Source organism: Sebastes fasciatus, chromosome 10 (genome assembly GCF_043250625.1).
Source record: "Sebastes fasciatus isolate fSebFas1 chromosome 10, fSebFas1.pri, whole genome shotgun sequence".
In the NCBI taxonomy this organism is placed as follows: Eukaryota; Metazoa; Chordata; class Actinopteri; order Perciformes; family Sebastidae; genus Sebastes; species Sebastes fasciatus.
The window spans coordinates 30,376,304-30,396,437 of NC_133804.1; the positions used below are offsets into that span (position 1 = coordinate 30,376,304).

Sequence of the window (20,134 nt, forward strand, 5' to 3'; positions counted from 1 at the left end):
AGTGGCTGGGGCTGCGCTGAACTGCAAGCCATCATTGGAAGAAATGAAGGTGCCAAAGTAAAAGAAGAGGTGGGGAATGATGCAGGGGACATATGCTAGCTTCTGGAGCCCAGCCCTGCCCACTGTGGAGGGGCCTGACAGTTCTGGGTCACTCTCTCCGTCTCCAGTTATCTCCACCCAGCCCATATCTGCTCGGTGGCGGCGGAGGATGGAGGACGAAGGGAAAATAGGGCGGCTTATTGAGATAATAATGTGGTGTACATTGGTGACAGTTGTAAGCCGAGTGCCACAGTGCTTAAGCCATGCAGGGCGATGTGTGAGCTTTCACTAGCTTGTTCCAATCATGAGTGGGCGAATCCGCCAGCTCAAGCTTAATGTATGGCATTTCATGCTTTCAAAACAGTGCACCTAAATGCTGATTTATTCTTATTTGCTTTGGCTCAGAATTGTGTGTTCTTTCATATTTTTGTTCATAACGTGATATGGCCTGTCCACCCACAAGGTAGCAACAGAACATAGCCTTTGAATTTATGGGCAACAGTCAGAGTCACAGCCTCGCAAATAAACTTCACTCCATTTAATGTTTATAATAAAAAAAGTTGCTTGTTTATCACCTTCCTTTTTCCTTTTCGACACACAGTTAGATACGTGCTGTTTTGGTATTACTCAAAATCAACCCACCTCAGACACTTTGCTCACCGCTCTGCCTGCTCTGATCAAGTATTACATTTAAGTAACATTTAGAAGTTTAGTAGTTAGGTGCTCCTTCTCTTAATGCTAGCAGAAAGGCAGGTTCCTTTCAGACTTTGAGCTCCTTATCTGCATCAAAGTTGTCATAAAGTCTTCTCTGGAATCTATTGGACTCTCAAGACGCTAAAAAGGCATTAAACTACAAAATTATAAATAAAATATACCAGTGTTTTCTATAAAGAAAGCAAACAGAATAGCTGTAAATTAAAGCAACATCAGCTGCCAGATGAAGGATAGTAGGAGTGTTGTACTGTATATTTGTGGTTTGGGACCTATAGAAGAACATAGCCTCTACTCTCCCCGCTACTCTCGCCCACTAGAAAGCTGTTTGTTATTTAACCTCTAATGCGCCCTCAGCTGACTTGACTCTTTTCAGAGGCTGTAGCAGGTTCAGTTTTAGAGCTACGGTGAAGGTTCTGGTACTGTATTATAGAAAACCCTAAAGAATTCATTGGTGACAACCAACCATGTCATTCTAGCATGTCGGGAAGAACGCTAAATAACGCTACGAAGTTACACTAAATTTTGGCGAGGGAAAACTGGCATTTTCAAAGGGGTCCCTTTGACCTCTGACCTCAAGATATGTGAATGGAAATGGGTTATATGGGTACCCACGAGTCTCCCCTTTACGCACATGCCCAATTTATGATAATCACATGCAGTTTGGGGCAAAACCCCATGCTGTTTTTTGAATGCAGTACAAATGTGTTATTTTTGCCTATTCTAAAATAGTATATTTGAATATTTCTACATAAATTGACTGTAAAGCTGAGACTCTTGTGGATCCAATGACCCAACTGTATTAATGTGTGATGATGTTAGTCCCCAGAGCAGCCATTTCATAGTAGTGAGACCATTATTTTTAAAACTTGACCTCACTGTATAAAATAACCTGTCGTGACCTCTAGGATAATCACAGCCTCATGAAACTTTACAGCCACAAACTAGACACCTAGAGCATTCAGAGGATGGATGGCTTTCCTAGGTAGATTAACAAAAAGGGGGTTTCTGAGCAGTTTCCAGAACAGAAGTGCTGGCTTTTTCTATGGTGTCCCTCAAGGTCTTGGTGTCTTAATGTGGTATTTTGGAGGGATTTTTTTATAATTTTTTATCAATTCTTGAATGGTAAAAAAGTGGTTAAATTTCACACTAAATCTGTGTAACAAATGGTATCAAACCAAAAATTGCTGCAGCAACTTATGCGACATAATAGAGCATGAGGATGACCATCATATACTTCTATCATTATGTTGAACTTGACACACAGTGCTGAGCTGCATCCCAAATTAATCTTCAGGGTTCCCAGCTTTCAGATGATGTACACCACTTCTATGTGACATCTACTGTTGACCTGCTATCTCCTCCTAAAGACCCCCTGTAGCCCCCTAAAAAAGACAAAAACTGGTATGAAAAAGAGGGCGGGAGTGGAAGAGGTTAAAAAGGAGATGAAAGGAGTTGATGTAATTATTGAATCCAGCTGCTGATACTGTATTCCTCCTACTGGTAATGAATTATGCACGCAAACTGCAACAATAACTTGGTCATGCCCACATGCACATGGAATTTGCACTTATTAAGGGTCAATTTTCTACATCCCGTACCTCAGTTCAACTCTCAACTTCCAATTTACACTCAATGGAGCTTGAGTCTTTAGAGGAATAAAAAAAAGCAAGTTACTTTTTTTTGTGAATTTAACCATCAACTTCTGGTCAATGTCATGCTCAGAAAATAATTATTTCTCAGTTAGTAGTTCAGCTTAAGTTGCCATTGTATTTGCTAAATGTCACTTGCAATTAAAGTTGATAATGTTACTGAGAAAAGGTCACATACCAACCTGTGTGGCGGAATGGGGACTCTCTCAGGCTGATTCACACACCCTGCTCGACAAACACCAAGCACTCAGTCACACTCCTAACTGGCTGACATGTTTTCCCGGTCATTGTGCTTTCAATTACACACATTACACTGATTAGATTTACATTTCAGTTTTTATGGTTGCTCTAATTGGCAAAGATGATTGCAAATTAGGCAAGAGGGCAAGCGTAGCCTTGGCTACCGTCTGTCACCTTGAAATGGACAGACTAACACAGACCTGGGTCCTGTGTGCCCATTAATCTGCTAATTTCATGATTGGGGTGGAAGCAAGTGATCAAATTTAATATGGTGCCTATTTTCTCCAGCAGCCTTCTTTTTGACATGGCGTTTTGTGACCTCTAGCTTAGATAAGGGAATAATTTGTGGTTAATTAGCCTTGTAGAGTTTGTGTCACTCATATTTTTCTGTGGCTTGTCTAATTGTTCTGCTTTTATGTTATGTGACCCCCCTCAGGCCTCAGTATTACAAGGTGATAGAAGAATGCGTGTCTCAGGTGGTCCTGCATCGCAACGGGATGGACCCGGACTTTGGCTACAGTAAAAGATTGGACGTGGACTTCACCCATCTGATTGGTATGAATCGCTTCATATTATTAATTCAGTGGTTCTCAAAGTGTGTGGCCCCCGCCTGTCGTGCCTCTGCGCCCCACTAGGGGGTAGTGGGGCGCAGAGGCATGACAGGCGGGGGCGCGGCTGACAGACAGTCAGACAGAAAATGGACAGATATTTGAGACAAACTTCCGAGACGCACAAGACAACGTGCTCAGCTGACGGTAATCAACCAAAAGACGAGAAGTCGAGAAGATCATATGACAAAGCCTATCTTGCTGTTGGGTTCACATGAGAGACCAATTTGTATTTTATGACTGAAAACTCTGGCAGCTGACAGTATGAGACCCACAAATTAAGAAGACACATAGAAACATTACATCCCAGTCACGTCAATAAGCCACTTGAGTTCTTTCAAAGAAACCTCTGTGAATACCGTCAGCAGGAACAAAGCTTTGTAAAAGCTGCATCAGTGAACAACAAAGCACAAATTTTCATGTTATCAAAGTGATTGCAAATGTTCTTCCTCTGGAGGGAGAAGAAATGACAGAAACAGTTTGAGAACTACTGCATTAATTTAACATGTGTTGGTAAAAGTCTAAAATGTGTAATAAAAGTCTCCGCGGCTTCTAATCTAGATCCTAATATTGTGAAAATCATCCTTAAGATCAGTTTTCTTCTTTTCAAACTTATGTGCTGCAGGAGCCATATAACTGATGTTGCTGAAAATGTTTTGGTACCTCGCAGTCATTCTCATTATCCGCCCAGATCCCCCCGAGATTCCTCCGACTAACACCTGCAGTGGCTTGACATATAAGATGGGGTCATCTAATTATTGATGAATAATACATGATATCTGGTGAAATGAATTCAGCTAGTTCAGAATCATTTTAAATGTTTGTTCTCAGTTACTCAGTTGTGTTCCTGGAATCATAGAGAAAACATCTATTTTACGCTGCATTACTAATGGGGATATATTTTTTTCAAACGGAGAAAATAAATAAATAACACCACTTTCTGTCTCTCTGTGGTGTCACTAACAGTTCTGTGACTTGCCAACAAAGGGTCATTAAAAGTTTCTAAACCTGTCCACAGTGGACTGATGCAGCATTGAATACGTTTTGTCACTCACTTCACTGGGATTTAATCAGCTGATAAAAGTTTTGTTAAATTCAGACACAGATGCCACATCCACACGGTTACTGAAAGGTGTCTTTCCACTCTTTTTTTGTTTCTCTGTTGTTAATGTTTTTTCACGTTCACATACAGTAAGGGTGCTGTTTCATAATAACAATTAATTCTTCAGAGGGAAAATGTGTTTCATGATGTGTGATCTAACAATAATTTACACTTGTGCGTTCACTATCCGTCAGATGATTCATCTCCAGGGTAATTGTAAAATGTGACACTTGACAATATACTCAAATAAAATTAAAACACACAAAACTTTTGGAAAACACCAAATTAAGCAAAAATTTGCAAAAAAGCTGATTTAGTTCTGTAAGCTCCGTCTGATATTTCTCTCGTCCGAGACACACACCTTTAAGCAACAGCTCACAATATTTAGGTGACGATTCTAACTAAGGACACCTTTGTCAGTGAGAGTAAAATGAAGAGAAGAGGAGGGAAAAGAAACACATCTGTATGATTCAAGAGTTGCTCAGTATGACTAATGTCACTGTATGTGAGGTTGTTATTGAACATATCATGAAAACACTTTTTCCACAAGGTCAAAACAGCAGTTGCATCAGTCGCCAAAGCTTCCCTTTTTATACTTTTTTTCTCAGAGAAGACAGTTTTATTATTATTATTTTTCATTTATGTTATTACTTATGAGTTTTGCATCTGTTTTATACAACGGGAGACATGTACGTATGTCCACTAAAGAAATTAAGCATCTCACCTGCAAATATATAGATAAATGCTTTAAATATTATGCAATCATTGACTGATAAACCTTGAAATGTTAAGTTAAATGACTTATCTGAAAGGCTGGTTCTCCATCTTAAAACACATTTTTAGATACGGTGAAATGATCCCATGATCTATAACAATATTTTAAGACCATCTTAACGGACCTTGAATATTTCCAATCATATAAGCTGTAATGTACTTGAAGAGAAACAAGTCCCAGGTTTAATTGAAAATCCCACATAAGGAGCGAATGATGCACATGGCGCCTCTGAAGTAACTCGTGAATGTGGCTGTCTTGTCTTGCAGATCAGTGTGTGGATAAAGCCAAAGTTGAAGAGAGTGAGCAGAAGGCTGCCGAGTACTCCAAAAAGGTGAGACATTAATCACTCCCAACAGCCTCCTTTGGTTGGCCGGCTCCCATCAGCAAAGTTTTTTTTTCCTTCCTCAGAGCTCCCAGACAAGCTATTGATTTTCCATGCCCTGATCAATAGCTGGGTGTGACGCTACATGATCCGTATCAGCATTACAAGAATCAATGCCGATGTTCTGATGTATACTTATTTGTGCACAGTGCCGGGACAGAGTTAAGTTATGTGCCGACTCTTTTAATACAGCTCTGAATTTTAAGCTGTTTCTCTCTTTATCTCACATTACCTTTTAATGTAATTGAATTGATTTGCTTTATTGATTGTTTTCATTCATTTGAGAGAAATAGAATAACCTTACCTCCAGCATATTTTGTACGATATTTAAATGCATCTTAAGGAGCCTCACTACCCCTGTCTGGCGACACCGAGGGGGTCCTGGATGTTTTCTTCTTAAGAGTCCACCGAGCACCCTGCTGGGCCTGTGAAATCATTGTTGCGACATGTCTTGCTTTCTGCAAAGGTTAGATCCATCAACATACATGAAAGCCAGACCTGAAACAAAGACAAAGGACAATGGGGCTCTAGGGCCATGAGAGCTATGAATAGAAATCGGCCAGAGTGTAAGACGGCGTGTTTTGGTGTCTGTTGATGTGCCCCGTGGCTATTCTCTGGAGACAATGTGCCGCTCACCAACCTGTGTGTGTGTGTGTGTGTTTACATCTGTCTCATACTGTATGTGCACATAGACATACTTGTGTCTCTTTTCTTGCAGTTTGATGAGGAGTTCGGCGCACGGCAGGAGGCCCAGGCCGAGTCTCAAAAGAAGGAGGAGAGAATCAAAGAGCTGGAGGGGAAGATCCAGGCTCTGGAGTCCCAGGTAAATCCATAAAGACAAACCCCACCGCTCCTCAAAAACAGTGTTACATCCCCCCCAGAGATCCTTTATATCGTATGTTTTCCAAAAAAAAGATAGTGAGATTTCTAATGTCAAGAAGCTCTCTTAATCATTTTCTTTAAAGTGGAAACCATCTCATGCGATCTCATACAGAATAAAAGATGTGTTCAGATCATAGCAATGAGAAGTAATGACTCCACTAGAAAAAGGGCTGATTTGGTCAGAAGGATACCTTTCCACCTCACTTACAGATGTGCCTCTGCTGTAAGTGGGAGTTATCATCCATGCAAGAACATTTGATTTAATAAAGGGTCAATCTCCTTCTTAAGTTGTAGCTCTTTATGTGGGCGAATTGCTCCATTGAAGCTTTCCCTATGTAATTCTATCATCGCATAGATGGATTGCATTTCTTTTCTTGGTCTCTACATCATTCCCTCTCAGGCTAAAACCCTCCATTTTGAGCACAGAAAATAACTGCTTTTCCCCCCTTAACCCAATTCCAAATACTTTAGCACTGCCTTGGGACAAAAGGGCAGTTTGCCTCCCTGCTTAGGGAATTTAATATAAACCAGCATTGAAAGATGGTATAGCTACATTTATATCAGAGATTGCTTTTTCCTTTCAAACATCCATCTCTGGTTGCTTAGGTTGGCACTCCCCATCTGATAAACTGCACCTGCATATGTGGTCCAAGCATCACAGTTACTTCAGTCCTCCAGCAATCATTCTTAGGTCCACAACAGATGCTGTTATGTAGTACAAGCTCTGGCTGTTGTCCTGGCCAAAGCCGCACACTGTTTTTCTCCTTAGAGCTTCATTTGTGTGTAGCTCTCGCTCTTGCACTTCATATGCCTGAGTGCTGTCACCACTTGTTACCCGCATTTGTACCTAAACTGGTTCATCACTCACTCTGTTCCTGATTAATGCCCTCCTATTTTAACGAGACCATCAGCATCTAAAGCTCCTCTCCACCTGCTCCGCCTGCTCGCCCCCTTTTTCCTCCCTCGCTCTCTCCGTCTGTCAGAAATGAATGCATCAGGCTGTGTTACCTTTGCTTGCCCTCTTTCCCCTCGTCGGGGCTTTTTATGTTGTGTTTCCAAGTGTTTTCTTCCCTATAACACACCTTCCCCTCACCATCCCCTGGCAGGCCTCTGTCTTTTGAAGACTGACTGACTGCGGTGCATTAGCAGGTAGTGTAGAGCAGAGAAGCCCCGGAGAGTCGAGCCCTCTCTGCCTCTGTTTGTCTGAATGCTCCTTCAAAGAGCCGTTACTGCCGGAGAGCCGCGCATCAACAGACATTAACCTCAGCAGGGAAACATGTAATTTGTTTGGCATGAATGTGGCCATAAGGACTCTAGAATATCCCCTATGCATCTTGACGGAACATAAATAAATTATACACACAATAGGGATACATTTATCGAGGTTTATGAAAAGTGCAGTTAATTTTCACCGACCTCGCATATTAATTTAATCTCAATTAGAGTTGATTTTGAGGCTATAAAATAATTCTAATGTATGCAAGTTATGTAATAACAATTCAGAGTTATCTCCCGTTCATTTTATTTAGGCAGGTTTTCACATAGAGCATTCAATTGCTTCCTCAAGCAATGAACAAAGCAACAGTGTCATCCTCTCAGACGCTTGTGATTCTGCCACTTCAGGAAGAGCAGCCTGAAAGGGTGTGTTTTGCAACCTAATTCACGTTCGACACAGTCTCGTAGAAAGGCCATTAACTGCAAGAGCGCGGAACCTTTAAATCGGCGTGAGGACACGCTTTTCAGTTTGTCCATCAAAGCTGCTGCGCTATCACTGTCGTTTTGCTGAATATGAATGAAGTGGGAGCGAACCCTAACCTTTCATCTCACCAGACAGAATTCCTGTCAGATATTAAAAACACACGCATGCCCGAGTCGCTTCTCTTCACCTTGTTTGCGAACCAACACGCGTAATGAGAGTCTTTGTCTGGGAACTTTGGCATTGTAACAAGCTGCCTGTTTGATGTGTCTGTTTGATTATCCCCCAATTGAGTTGAGTGGAGGTTCTGCCTGTAAACAGCAACAAAGGACGCGGGAATCACAACAAGTGGAAATCATCCACTCTTTCCCCAAACCTTTGCCTGCAGCCATTCAAGGCAAAAAGGAGGAAGCTATTCATTGAATTGGCTGTGGATGTGATGAATAATGTAGCACTGCAGTGGTACATTGGAGCACTCTGCGCCATCCCATTAATAGGTTTTAACAACCTGCCGGTCTTGTAGCTGACCCAGCTTGGCCCCTAGAGGAGCTGGAGGTGTAGTGGACCACTCTCTCTCTCTCTTTTTCTGCCAGGCTGCCTTCCGCCCTGGCTGATTTCAGAATTTGACTGATAATGACAGCAAAACTCACAATGTATTCACGATCGTAACGTGTGCTTTGCTGTTACGAGATCAGTTGTTGAGCGAGAAATGGACTTTCAAATTCGTTCAAATGTGTTCTACAGAAAAAGAGCCGGACTTCTCAGAAAGCAAGACATTTTGTATTATACCTGCTGGAATTCTCTTTGGCTCGTTCTTTAAAACTGAGATACCTCAAAGCCTCCAACTTTTAATCCCTGAGGATGGAAGATAAAACTTCTCTTTGCTTTAAATATTGCACTTTGCTACCGTTTTTCTAAAATTCTTCTAAAATGGAAGTTTCTTTTTAAGTCACCCGACTAAAAGTTTCCATCTCCTTTTCCATTACGGACATTAAATATTTAGCTCTCGACAGTTCATAGTAAGAGGCGTTCTCTCTAGGAATGGCTCCATGAAAATATTGCATTTCGGTTGCTGCGGAATAAGTTCCCATCCTCTTTTCTTTTGGCAAGGTCGCACAGAGTGAAATATCAAAGCGAAATGGGTACATTTCTAAAACGAAGACTGCCGAGTGAAATCAATGCCGATCACACATCTAAGAGTGTTAAGCTGAAATGTATTTTACAATGCCAAAAAAGAAGAAAAGGGAAATGGAAGAGGGATTTTTGAAGGTGCACCAACTGTCAGTGATGCTGTGCCTTGTTCCTTTCGTGCTGCAGTCAGTGCTCCACACTGATGTTCTTTTGAAGGTAGATTACATCTTGTTTTAGGTGTAAAAGTACAGTACACTCTGCCTTTTGCCCATCAAATAGCTCATTCAGACAAAATGGGAATGTAACACTGTATTTGTCATTAACTGCGTAAGGGACATCCTCTTTCCCCTGCTTGCCTCTTTTTCTGGCTTTCCTGTGTTTGGTGTGAGTACTGTACCTGTTCTGGTGTACTAGTGTTCTTCTTCTTCTCCGTCTATCTAACCCACCCCCATTTGTGCCTCTCTGTTGCCCTCTGTTGTGGTGTGTGTGTGTATGTATGTGTGTGTATCTGCACAGTTAACTATTGAAAAAGACAACCTCAAAGAGGCTCAGAGACTCATCAGGGAATCTGAAGCCAAGGTGGGTGTCCCCGTTGCATGCACGGCCCTTGACATAATCACACATTTAATCACCTTGCAAATCCAAGTTATATATTGAATGAACTGGATTGTGGTGCTTCAAATCTCAAACTGATTATTGACCTGATCTTTTGTCCGATCTGTCGTTCTCTCTGCATGCACGCCCCACTCCATATTATGCATTACATTGAATACATGTGAACTGACATGCAAGGAAAACAATGTCAAACTGAAACAAATTAAAAAAAATAATAATTGATACGATATTTAATGGAATGCTTTATCTCTTGAAATTACGAATTCACTAGAGCTGCAACGATTTATTGATGAGTCAGTCAACTATTAAATTAATCGCCAACTAATTTGATAATCGCATAATTAGTTTTTAGTGTTTTTTTAAGAGGAAAAAAAAGTCAAAATTTTCTGATTCCAGCTTCTTAAATGTGAATATTTTCTGGTTTCTTTACTCCTCTATGACAGTAAACTGAATATCTTTGAGTTGTGGACAAAATAAGACATTTAAGGACATCATCTTGAGCTTTGGGAAACACTGATCAACATTTTTTTTTTACAATTTTCTCACATTTTATAGACCAAACAACTAATCGATTAATCGAGAAAATAATCAACAGATAAATGGACAATGAAAATAATTGATATTTTGTTTTGAGTCACCTGTAAATCCAAGTTATATTAGAATATATGTGAACTGACAAACAAATCTCAAATTTACACTGAATTGATACGTGATTGAAAACTGAACTCTTGAAATTACTAATCCACAAAACCAGATAACCTTTATTCCATTAAGATACATAATACGTTAAACTCTATAGTGGTTTTTAACTGCACACATTTCCTGCTTGTTAAATGCAATTTTCCTAAGTAAACACTTTTTGATTGAATCCCTCTATCAGAGATGAGATCGGGGCATAGATTTAATCACAGAGCATTCAGAGTTAATTAGCTGCCATGCTGACCTCCCAATCGAGTCCAGAAGACTATGAATCCAAATTGGATGGGTTAGATATCATATTAGCCCGCTTTTCTACGTTACAGCTCCAGATGGGCTCTGCAAAAGTAACATCAGCCAAAAGGCATTGGAGAGACCTTCACAAGCTGGCGAGAAACACAACATTAAAACATCCTAGATAACAGATACAGTAAAAAAGCAATACATAACATAGGAATATTATATTTCTATATGTCTCTAATCTATATATAGATAAATATGTTTGTGTATTTTGTCTCACATAATCACTTACATATTGTATTCATACAATATTCTACCTTTATTACGTACTTACATGTTGCAAAACATAGTCTGGTGTTGTCCCATATGAATTCAGTATAAAATAACCGTTATAATTTAAGTGAAAATACACATTTATTATATACTTTACAACATATGGATCTCTTTTTTTATTAGATGTTTGTTTTGTCTGAGGAAGAAGAAGCCAGTGGCGATGGTATTGGATCCCAAGGGGTTCTGTGAATCACTGGGCTTATTATTGGGTAGATCAGAGCGCGAGAGAGATAAAGACTCGGAGGGCAGCTCAGTATGGAAACAACTGCGTTCTAATTTAGCAGCTAATTTGCTTCCATTCTCTCATATTAATCTTAAAAGAGGAAACGGGCCGCGGAGGGCTGGAGATTGACAGACATGTAATCATTGGATATGCATTTTCACTGATGGGCTCTGGGCGATCTGTGTGAGAAGCTCCTTGCAGAACACCTTTTTAATTTTGGCCCTAATAAACAATCCACCAATGCCATTATGTAATGAAACACAGCGTAATGTCTTTAAATATGAAGCCAATCACATTTTACGCACACAATCAAGTGACTGGGGCCAAAGCACATTGTGGGGAATTGGTTTTGGAAATGAGAAGTGCAAGTGGAAATGCGTTTTTGGTAACATCTAATCAGCTCCAAAGATCAAACCCTGTCTTAGCGACGGTGTCTGTAATTGTTGTATTTGCATAACTTTTTTTTCTCTACAACATTTTTCTATTGGCATTATCACCGACTACCTGTGTATGTGGGTTGTGTGATAGCGCAGACGTGTCAAAGGACTGAAAGACTTTGTCTTATCAGTCTGGGGTCTAATTACATCCCTGTCTACTGTTTAATAGCCTGCCATTGTGAGGACTCGTGACGACTTCACTGGAAACCAGCAACATTCTTATCTTTTGTAAATTAAAACAGTTCTCGATTGCAGGTTTTTCTCCAACATATTGCTCAGTATTTACATATATATATATATATATATACACAGATATTAAAGCTGAAGTAGGCGAGATTGGAGCAAATATGATTAAAAGAAGTTATTTTTATATAACGGTAGCTATATCGTGACAGTAGTACATGAAACAGGTAACCTGAAAAAAATCATGTGCCTCTGTGTCCTCCGATGTCCTCTGGTGTCCTCTGGTGTCCTCCGGTGTCCTCCGGTGCTCCAAACGGCATCTGCAAGATATCACAGACAGCAGTAAGAGCTGACCTGAGGTCTGCTGTCCATCTGCTGTCTATGAGAGCCGGCTGTCAATCACTCGCGAACTCCGACCAAACGGTCAAACTAGGCAGCGCTGATCAAATATGAATCAATATTATGTTACGTTAATGTCTATTTCTCTCTTCAAATGTTTTCAGAATCATCTTGTAGCGAACGGTTTAGCTGTAAAATGAGAAAGTTTGTGACGCCGCCGCTATTGTGAGCCAATAGGAACGCTCTCTCAATGAAATGACCTGTGATTGGTCAAAGTCTCCCGTCACGGGCTAGATTTTGTAAAGCCTGAAAACAGAGCCATGAGGAGGAGCAGAAGTCTAGTTATCTTTCAGAACACTTGAATTATAATATGCTGAAAGGTTATTATGGGATTTTTGCCCAATGATGCCAAAAATATATACTGCCTACTGCCACTTTAATGAACACAGTAGGCCAACCGTTTGGTCAATTCACAACTCTCCATATAAAGCAGCGTTTTATTAAAGTAGAATTCCAGTATTGTTGTTCTAAAATCAGATTATCTGGCTGTGTTTAAAATCAGTGGTGTAAATATGAATTGTGCCTCAAATGGGCTAGTATAATCAAGCTGCAGCAGATCTGGCTTTTTGTGGCTATATGATAGGTATTTATGATTATTTTTAATACTTATTATTATTAAACCTTTATTTAACCAGTTAAGTCTCATTGATATTAGAAAAAGCTCGTTTTGAAGAGTACTTCAGATAACATACATGCAAACATTTAAAACACATAACTAATCAAGTACACAAAATACACACAAACATTAAAAACACATAAAGCATAACATACGATATCCACTACCTAGTCATGTGCCCATGAAGACAGACAAGAAAAAAACAAATTTATCTGCTGATACTGATGATTTCAGTACCGTTTATGCAACCTGTTTGACAAAATTACACATTTTGTCGCACAAACTAGGATAAATTGAAACATGAGAAAAAAAAAAAAAAAAAATCCAAATTATAATTGCATTCATTTAATTAATTTGTTTCTAGTAAATCTGACAGGATGGAACGGTCACTGTGTCATAAACTGCACAAGCTATGGTCTCATATATATTCTACACAACCATTAGACTTAAGAAAATATCCTCACACTGTATTTACAATTGCTTTAGGGAGTCGTTGCTTTTTACAATCACCAAGTGTTTCCTGTTTTATGCGTACGTGTATTTTAGTTTTGCCTCTAAAGTTCAATTGGTTGAAAATACATCACTGTTCTCCTCAGACATAACAACAACAACAATTGGTACATTATATCCCAACTTGTAATGGAACAGTTTTGACTATTCGTGTTTTCCATAACTGTATTTGCTATAAATACCATTAAATATAGAAAAACAAAAATACATGTCTAATAATTTAAGTGTAATTGCCACTGAGTTTAAGTTCACAATCACCAGTCTGTGCATGACTGATGTAAATACTTAACAAAAACCCTTTTTGTTTTCACTTAATAAGCTTGATTTATTAAATGCAAGCATAGTTCCCTTATCCTGCAGCTGTACAAGGACTTGCTTAGATAAAGTACCGTGTAAAATTATACAATATGTGTTTTTAATTAGACAATATCTGGTTAAACAAACCAACTGGGATTCTGGAAAATTATGCAAAATGTTGTTCTACAAATCTGTATATAGTGAAAAAAAAAAAAAAAAGTTGCATCTTACTTTTCCTCAGGACTCAGCACAGTGAACTTGGCAAACATAATGTTTGGTAAACTTGCGATCATGATACCCTTTGGTTAGTAAAGTCATGAAAACAGCGGAGAGCATGACCTCCTCATGTGGTCTGAACCTGGAAGCTACAGAGCCTAGTGATCCTTGACATTAAACACTGCAGTGAGCTGCTTCTCTGTTATTGACACATACATCGTACTCTCTGCCCAAAGTCAAAACTCATGGTAAGTTATTAAGATACTGAAGTCGTGCGGGCAGTAAAATATCGTTTTTAACAACACAAAAATGCCTCGGCTCCGGTACAAAACAGAGACATACGCCTTATGGTGTTTTCCTATTACAGACATTAGATGGAAGTTTAGATTTAACCACAGGGAGCCTCACATCATTAACATTTCTACCCTGTATTTGCAGATTGCAGCCGGTCCAACTGCGCCTGGAGTACCACCTCCACCACCCCTACCAGGGGGTGCAACAGCGCCTCCTCCTCCTCCACCACCTCCCCCACCTCCACCTGGTGGCATTCCTCCACCTCCTCCGCTCCCTGGGCACGCCGGCATTCCACCACCACCTCCACCGCCTCCTCCCCCCGGCGGAGGACCTCCGCCTCCTCCGCCACCCCCTGGGTGTGGGCCCCCTCCTCCTCCGCCTTTCTTCGGGGGCCCAGGTGGGCCTCCACCACCTCCGCCTGTCATCAAGCTGCCTTATGGATTGGAGCCCAAGAAGACGTACAAGCCTGACACCGTGATGAAGAGGGTGAACTGGACTAAGGTACGGTAACCTGAGCTCTGATTATTTATTATTATTATACAATCTCTTTGCATGCAAACATCTAGCAGGGGCTTTAGAGGATTCTTGAAGTAACCCCACACAATAAGACCATGTGCATTGGAAGATCCAAACCCCAAAGGAGCTCTATTCAAATGCGCTATCAATGCAAATCAGTCAAACAACCATTCAGCCAAAGGCCAAACTATTCTACGCTCAGCACCCATTTCAGAGGATTCAACAGTCAACAATTATTCATTACTCAAATGTCCTTGGATTTGTACAATGAGCATAATTGAATGAAGACTTGGCTGTGTAAGATTCCATCACATTTGAATACAATTTCAATAGGATATTCTCTCGTGTGTGTGGGCTCTATTTTACCATAGATAATTTATCCATTGCGTTGGGAGTTCTTAGCATTAAATGAATGGTTCTTTGCTGACGCTTGTGCGACCTTGCGTCTTTGCCTCCAATTACTGACGGCAACCAAGACATCAGACTAGTTCTTTTGACATCGTGTTAGTGCTGCACATTATATTTAATGGTTTTAGTGGAGTCAAGCTATATATATATCGGAAAGACATTTTGAATGCAACTTTTCAGTGTGTTGAAGGCCATTATCTCTTCATGCTTTTGTGATTCTTTTTCTAAAGAGCAAGTAAACAAATGGGAAATATTGTGGTTTCCGTGATACATTATTTATTCAACAACAGGCCACCCACCAACTGACACAAATAAATGAGAGAAAGAAAGGTGGACATTCAAGTCAACACTGATGAATGCAGTGTTACAGGTTGAATATCTGTCACCTCAAGGACTCTTTAAAATGCCATGTATGCAAATGCTTCTCAGCGTGTGGGAGTTAGTGTTTAGAGAGGTAACAGTGCCATACAGCAGTGTCACATATCAACCTGTTGTGTAAACGGTAAGGAAAAACATCAATTTAGTTTTTGGTTTCTTAATACCAGGTGGGGCAGTTTGTGCTTTTTGGTATTTTAAGCATCATTAGTCTTTTACTTGTTCAGTATCTATCTACGTGGTTTTGCACACATGTTTTGTGTGCATGCAGTAATGTGCCAATACCTGTCGTCTGGGAGGTGTACAGAGGTTAATGTGCAGGTGCGTTGACCTTGCCTCCACAGGGTTTGTAGTTTGGTGATGCAAATGAAATTCATAACCACCTGAGGAAAAACAATCTGTGTCTCTTGTGTCGATTAAGTGGGACAAGAGTCGTCTGTCTTCTCTATGTGCAGCAGATGGAAGTGGCCGGGGAGTGCCAGGAGCAAGTATGTTTTGGTTGTATAAGAAGAGGAGAGAGAAGATTTTTATTTTTCTTACCTACATCCCCTCTTTTCCATTACCACATACATATCTGACAAGAGCATGAATCACACAGATTTGATCGAGAGAAAAAAAAAGGACTTATATTATTGTGAATGAAAAAAAGTATGCAATTATTACTGGACAAATAGAGTGTTCACATGAAGCTATGTGGGCAGCTAAACGTTCATGACTTGTTGCATCACCTGTACACAACTGATGACTACTTACAAACACAATCTAGCATACATACTGTACATGCTTATGTATTGTAGCTAAAGTGACACATTCACACACAAACAGTAACACAGTAGGGGGAAGCTTTTAAATGGGGAAAAAGTAGAAATATTTTGACATTTTCAATTACAGTACAAGTCCTCCAGTGAAGCAAGGGATGTGGTGGCAGTGAATTCTTAGTCAGGAGCAGCAGTACAAGGCACTCACATGGGGAAAGACCAGCTTAGGCACACATTGGGAAATGTCAGCTCTGTTTAAGTGCATTTTAAATCAAGTTATTTTTCCCAGCATGTACTTTCATATCTGTGTGTCAGTGGCAGAAAGTTATTAGTGAAGATTAAGTATGGGAAAGTCCAAATGCCGAAATAAACGACACATACACGAGTTCTAGCTGCTATTTTGGCAATTTAATTTTGAATTTCCAAATAACGAAATAATGATAAAGTCAGCACATTTTATATTCATTCCACATAAAAAATAAAATGCATATACCGTGCTAATTAAGGATATCTGTAAACATATGGGAATGGCAGAGCAAACAGCAGCATGGCTGCTATGGGATGAAGGAGATAACTTTTGTCGTACAGAGCACCACGAGCCAGGCTCATGTTTACGCTCAACGTTAGTTCATTAGCTCAACACATGCTTTTTCTCAAATATAGAGATGACATCTTTATTCTGGTCATGCCCAGCAGGAAACCCCAAGAGTTACTGTATGCACCAGGCTGAATGTTAAGTAATGGAAATTAGCATTACCCTCCAAAAAACCACTAGCTATGTGTTCAGTGCATTGGTGGCCCTTAGTGTATTTGTCTATTCGTCAATTAAATCAATGTCAGGTTAATGTTATGACACACCTGTTGACTAATTATTAATGTGGTTATTCAATATGTCAATATTTTTTAACAAGACCACTCTTTGATAGTCAGCAACTTACAAGTTCCAGCGAGGCTGTAGTCCTCGTTTTCTATGATTTTAGCAACGCCTGAAAAAAATGGATTGGTCTCTTTGCTTCTGTTTTTAATCACCCCAGACAGGGAGATCTTTATTAGCTGTGGGAATCATGTATTAGAAACTCCCCACATATCTTGTGTTGTGACACAGGGCAGTTGTCCCGGCCCTCTTCTTTTCTCCTTATACATGCCTCTGTTGGCCGGTATCATTAGATAGTATCACGTAACATAGCTATGCTCTATTCTAAATGCATTCAGTTTTTCGGGTTGTCCGTCCGTCCATACGTACCATTCTTGTGAAGGCGATATCTTTGGCACAAATTGTCCAGTTGGACAAGGATGAACTGATTTCATTTAGGTGGTCAAAGGTCACTGTGACCTCACAAAACATGTTTTTTGCCATAACGCAATAATACATATACGAATTATGACAATTTAACACAAATGTCTAATAGGATGAAATGATTCAGTGATAACATTTTGGATAGATGCCGATGTAAACTGCAACTTGACTGGTTGGCGGAGCCATATAACAGCGAGGTGGTAGTTCTAGTTAGTTATTTTATTTATAATCAGATAATAACAAAATAATGTTTCTTTTCCTACAACACAAAATCTTTAATTATGTGTGTGAATATATCTTCAATTATTTTGGTCACAAATGGAGTAGGTCTTTAAAAAACATTTGACACATTTTTCATTTGATAGTTTCTAAGTGACTTTAGTGCTATATTTACTTTGGATTCAGCACCTCACTTTAAGAGGGTGATGGGCAGCGACTACCAGGCGGGTTAGGTTGTTTTTTGCCATTATCTTGACTAAGTTCACAAAGTAGGAGTTCAGAAAAAATGCAATTTCTGAAAGTAACCTTCAACAGGATTGTTACGGGTTGTATTGCTGAGCACTTTCACACTCACTAAGCTTTTGAGCTTGTTCAACATTTATTTAGTTTTATTTCTTTTAGCTTTATTGTAGCTGTATGATTTTCTAGTTTCTTAAGGTACTGAGGATGTGTCTATTACTGACAGATTTATGAGAAAAATTAAATATTTATTAATTTCTTTCTGTTTAATAAACTTGTGTTTTGACAGTGAATAAAAAAGACATGCTTCCACATTTGACACATTTACAAGGCTGATATTCTCGTTAACTTTCTGAAAATCTCTAAGTTTATTTCAAGTTTGAGTTAATATTTGTATAGCACGATACCATACAAAAGTAATTAAAAGTTCTTTACAGAGTGATGTAACAGTAGAGAATATATTATAGATCAAAAAAGGCAGACATCATGAACACATGAACACATGAACACACACGGTATAGTTGAACTTTTCTCCACGGAGCTTTAATTTGGCCAGAAAGCATGTTGGTTCTCGGTGGTGCCGCAATAATGATACTTTCCAGCATAATGTGGTTAAAAGCAGCAACACGTTCATCACAGTTAGCTTCAGTGGATGATGATGAAGCTAGTGGCATAGAAGAGAAATGGCTGATGTGGTGAATGTTTCAGTGAAGTTGTTATTCTGCTTGAATCAACACGTTTTGTGGCTACTTCATAAAAATCACAGTAATTATCTGAAATAGCAACATCTTGTATCGTAGTAACTCTGACGTCAGTATCCAGGGAGATTACAAGATGAAGGGAATGGCCACGTTGACGGGGGGTCTCAGTAACATGCTGAGTCGAGTCAAAGGAAGATGAGACAGTGAGTCCACACAGGAGAGTGGAAATGGCCGAGCTCATGGATGAAATCTTTTTTCGCCTGTGCAGCTGCCGTATCGATAAAACCTGTCAGCTATGAGTCTTTTTTTCTGCAGTTCATCAGAGAGTACTGCAGATATATCCTCCTTGAGGTTAGTGATGTCTCTGTTTGTCCTCTGGGGCAACAGGCAGTCCTTGTACGCCATTGTTTTGTTTGCTTGTGCAATGATCCTGCTCCCTTGTTAGAAAGGCGATTAATCAGTCGCTCAAGTGGAAGACCAGTGCGAGTCCCACGCTGTATGACACACTTGAGATAAAATGTGGAACATGCAAACCACAGGTCCTCTCCTCAAATTGATCTGAAAGATCCACATTCCCATAAAAAATACCCACAGAAAACCACAGAGATTCCTCTCCATTCACCTCTTTTATTGCCATGTGAATATATATATACGTGTACCATGAGAAATAGTCAAAAGGCATTGCAGATGTGAATTAAATCTGTGGGAATTTTCATTTGTTTTCTATGAGCAATAAATCAGACAGTGCACAGGTAATTTCGTGATATCCCCGCAGTTGTGGTCTTGACCGATCTTTAAATAAAATCCTCTTTGTCTGAGATCGAGACAAGACTGAGTAAAAAATGCCGTCAATATCGAGACCAAGACTTTCAAAAAGTGGTCTTAAGACGGAACTCGAGACGAAGGCTGATCTTGAGTACTATGACACTGAGTAGCTTCATTGTTAAAAACAAACCAGGCTAAGCTAATAGCATTTCTTGGTTTCTGGACTGGCAGGTTTTTTCAGTAGAAGACACCCTTTATTTACATTTTGTCACTACAATGATTTCATTTTGAGTTAATACACTTGTAACCATGTGCAATGACATGATAATAAACAGTCTTTAGTTTTCTGTTGAATCTCAAATGGCCTTTAAAATGAGTGGAGTAAGGTCAACTGTTGAAGCAAAATCACCAATTAATCACCAATTAATTAATCAGTTAGCAGCAAATTTTAATTAATTTACATCAATCTTCCCTGTCTTTCTTCTCACCATTATGTTTTACAATTATTACATTTGTTCGATATACATTGTGCTTTTTACACACATTAGATGAGGGACAATCTATACATAGAAGAAGGT

The 20,134-nt window shown here is 39.6% G+C and overlaps 1 protein-coding gene across 5 annotated transcripts in view; it reads left to right on the plus strand.

Moving 5' to 3' along the window:
* The window catches only part of diaph2 (diaphanous-related formin 2), a 449,753-nt gene that overhangs the window by 145,290 nt on the left and 284,329 nt on the right, over positions 1-20,134 (plus strand). For 4 of the 5 annotated variants that reach the window (XM_074649328.1, XM_074649329.1, XM_074649330.1 and 1 more), the window contains 5 exons: positions 3,079-3,197; positions 5,394-5,458; positions 6,228-6,332; positions 9,735-9,797; positions 14,422-14,778. In XM_074649328.1, the coding sequence (XP_074505429.1) occupies positions 3,079-3,197; positions 5,394-5,458; positions 6,228-6,332; positions 9,735-9,797; positions 14,422-14,778 (709 nt within the window). The remainder of the gene's footprint in view (positions 1-3,078; positions 3,198-5,393; positions 5,459-6,227; positions 6,333-9,734; positions 9,798-14,421; positions 14,779-20,134) is intronic. The other variant, XM_074649331.1, reaches the window with a different exon arrangement.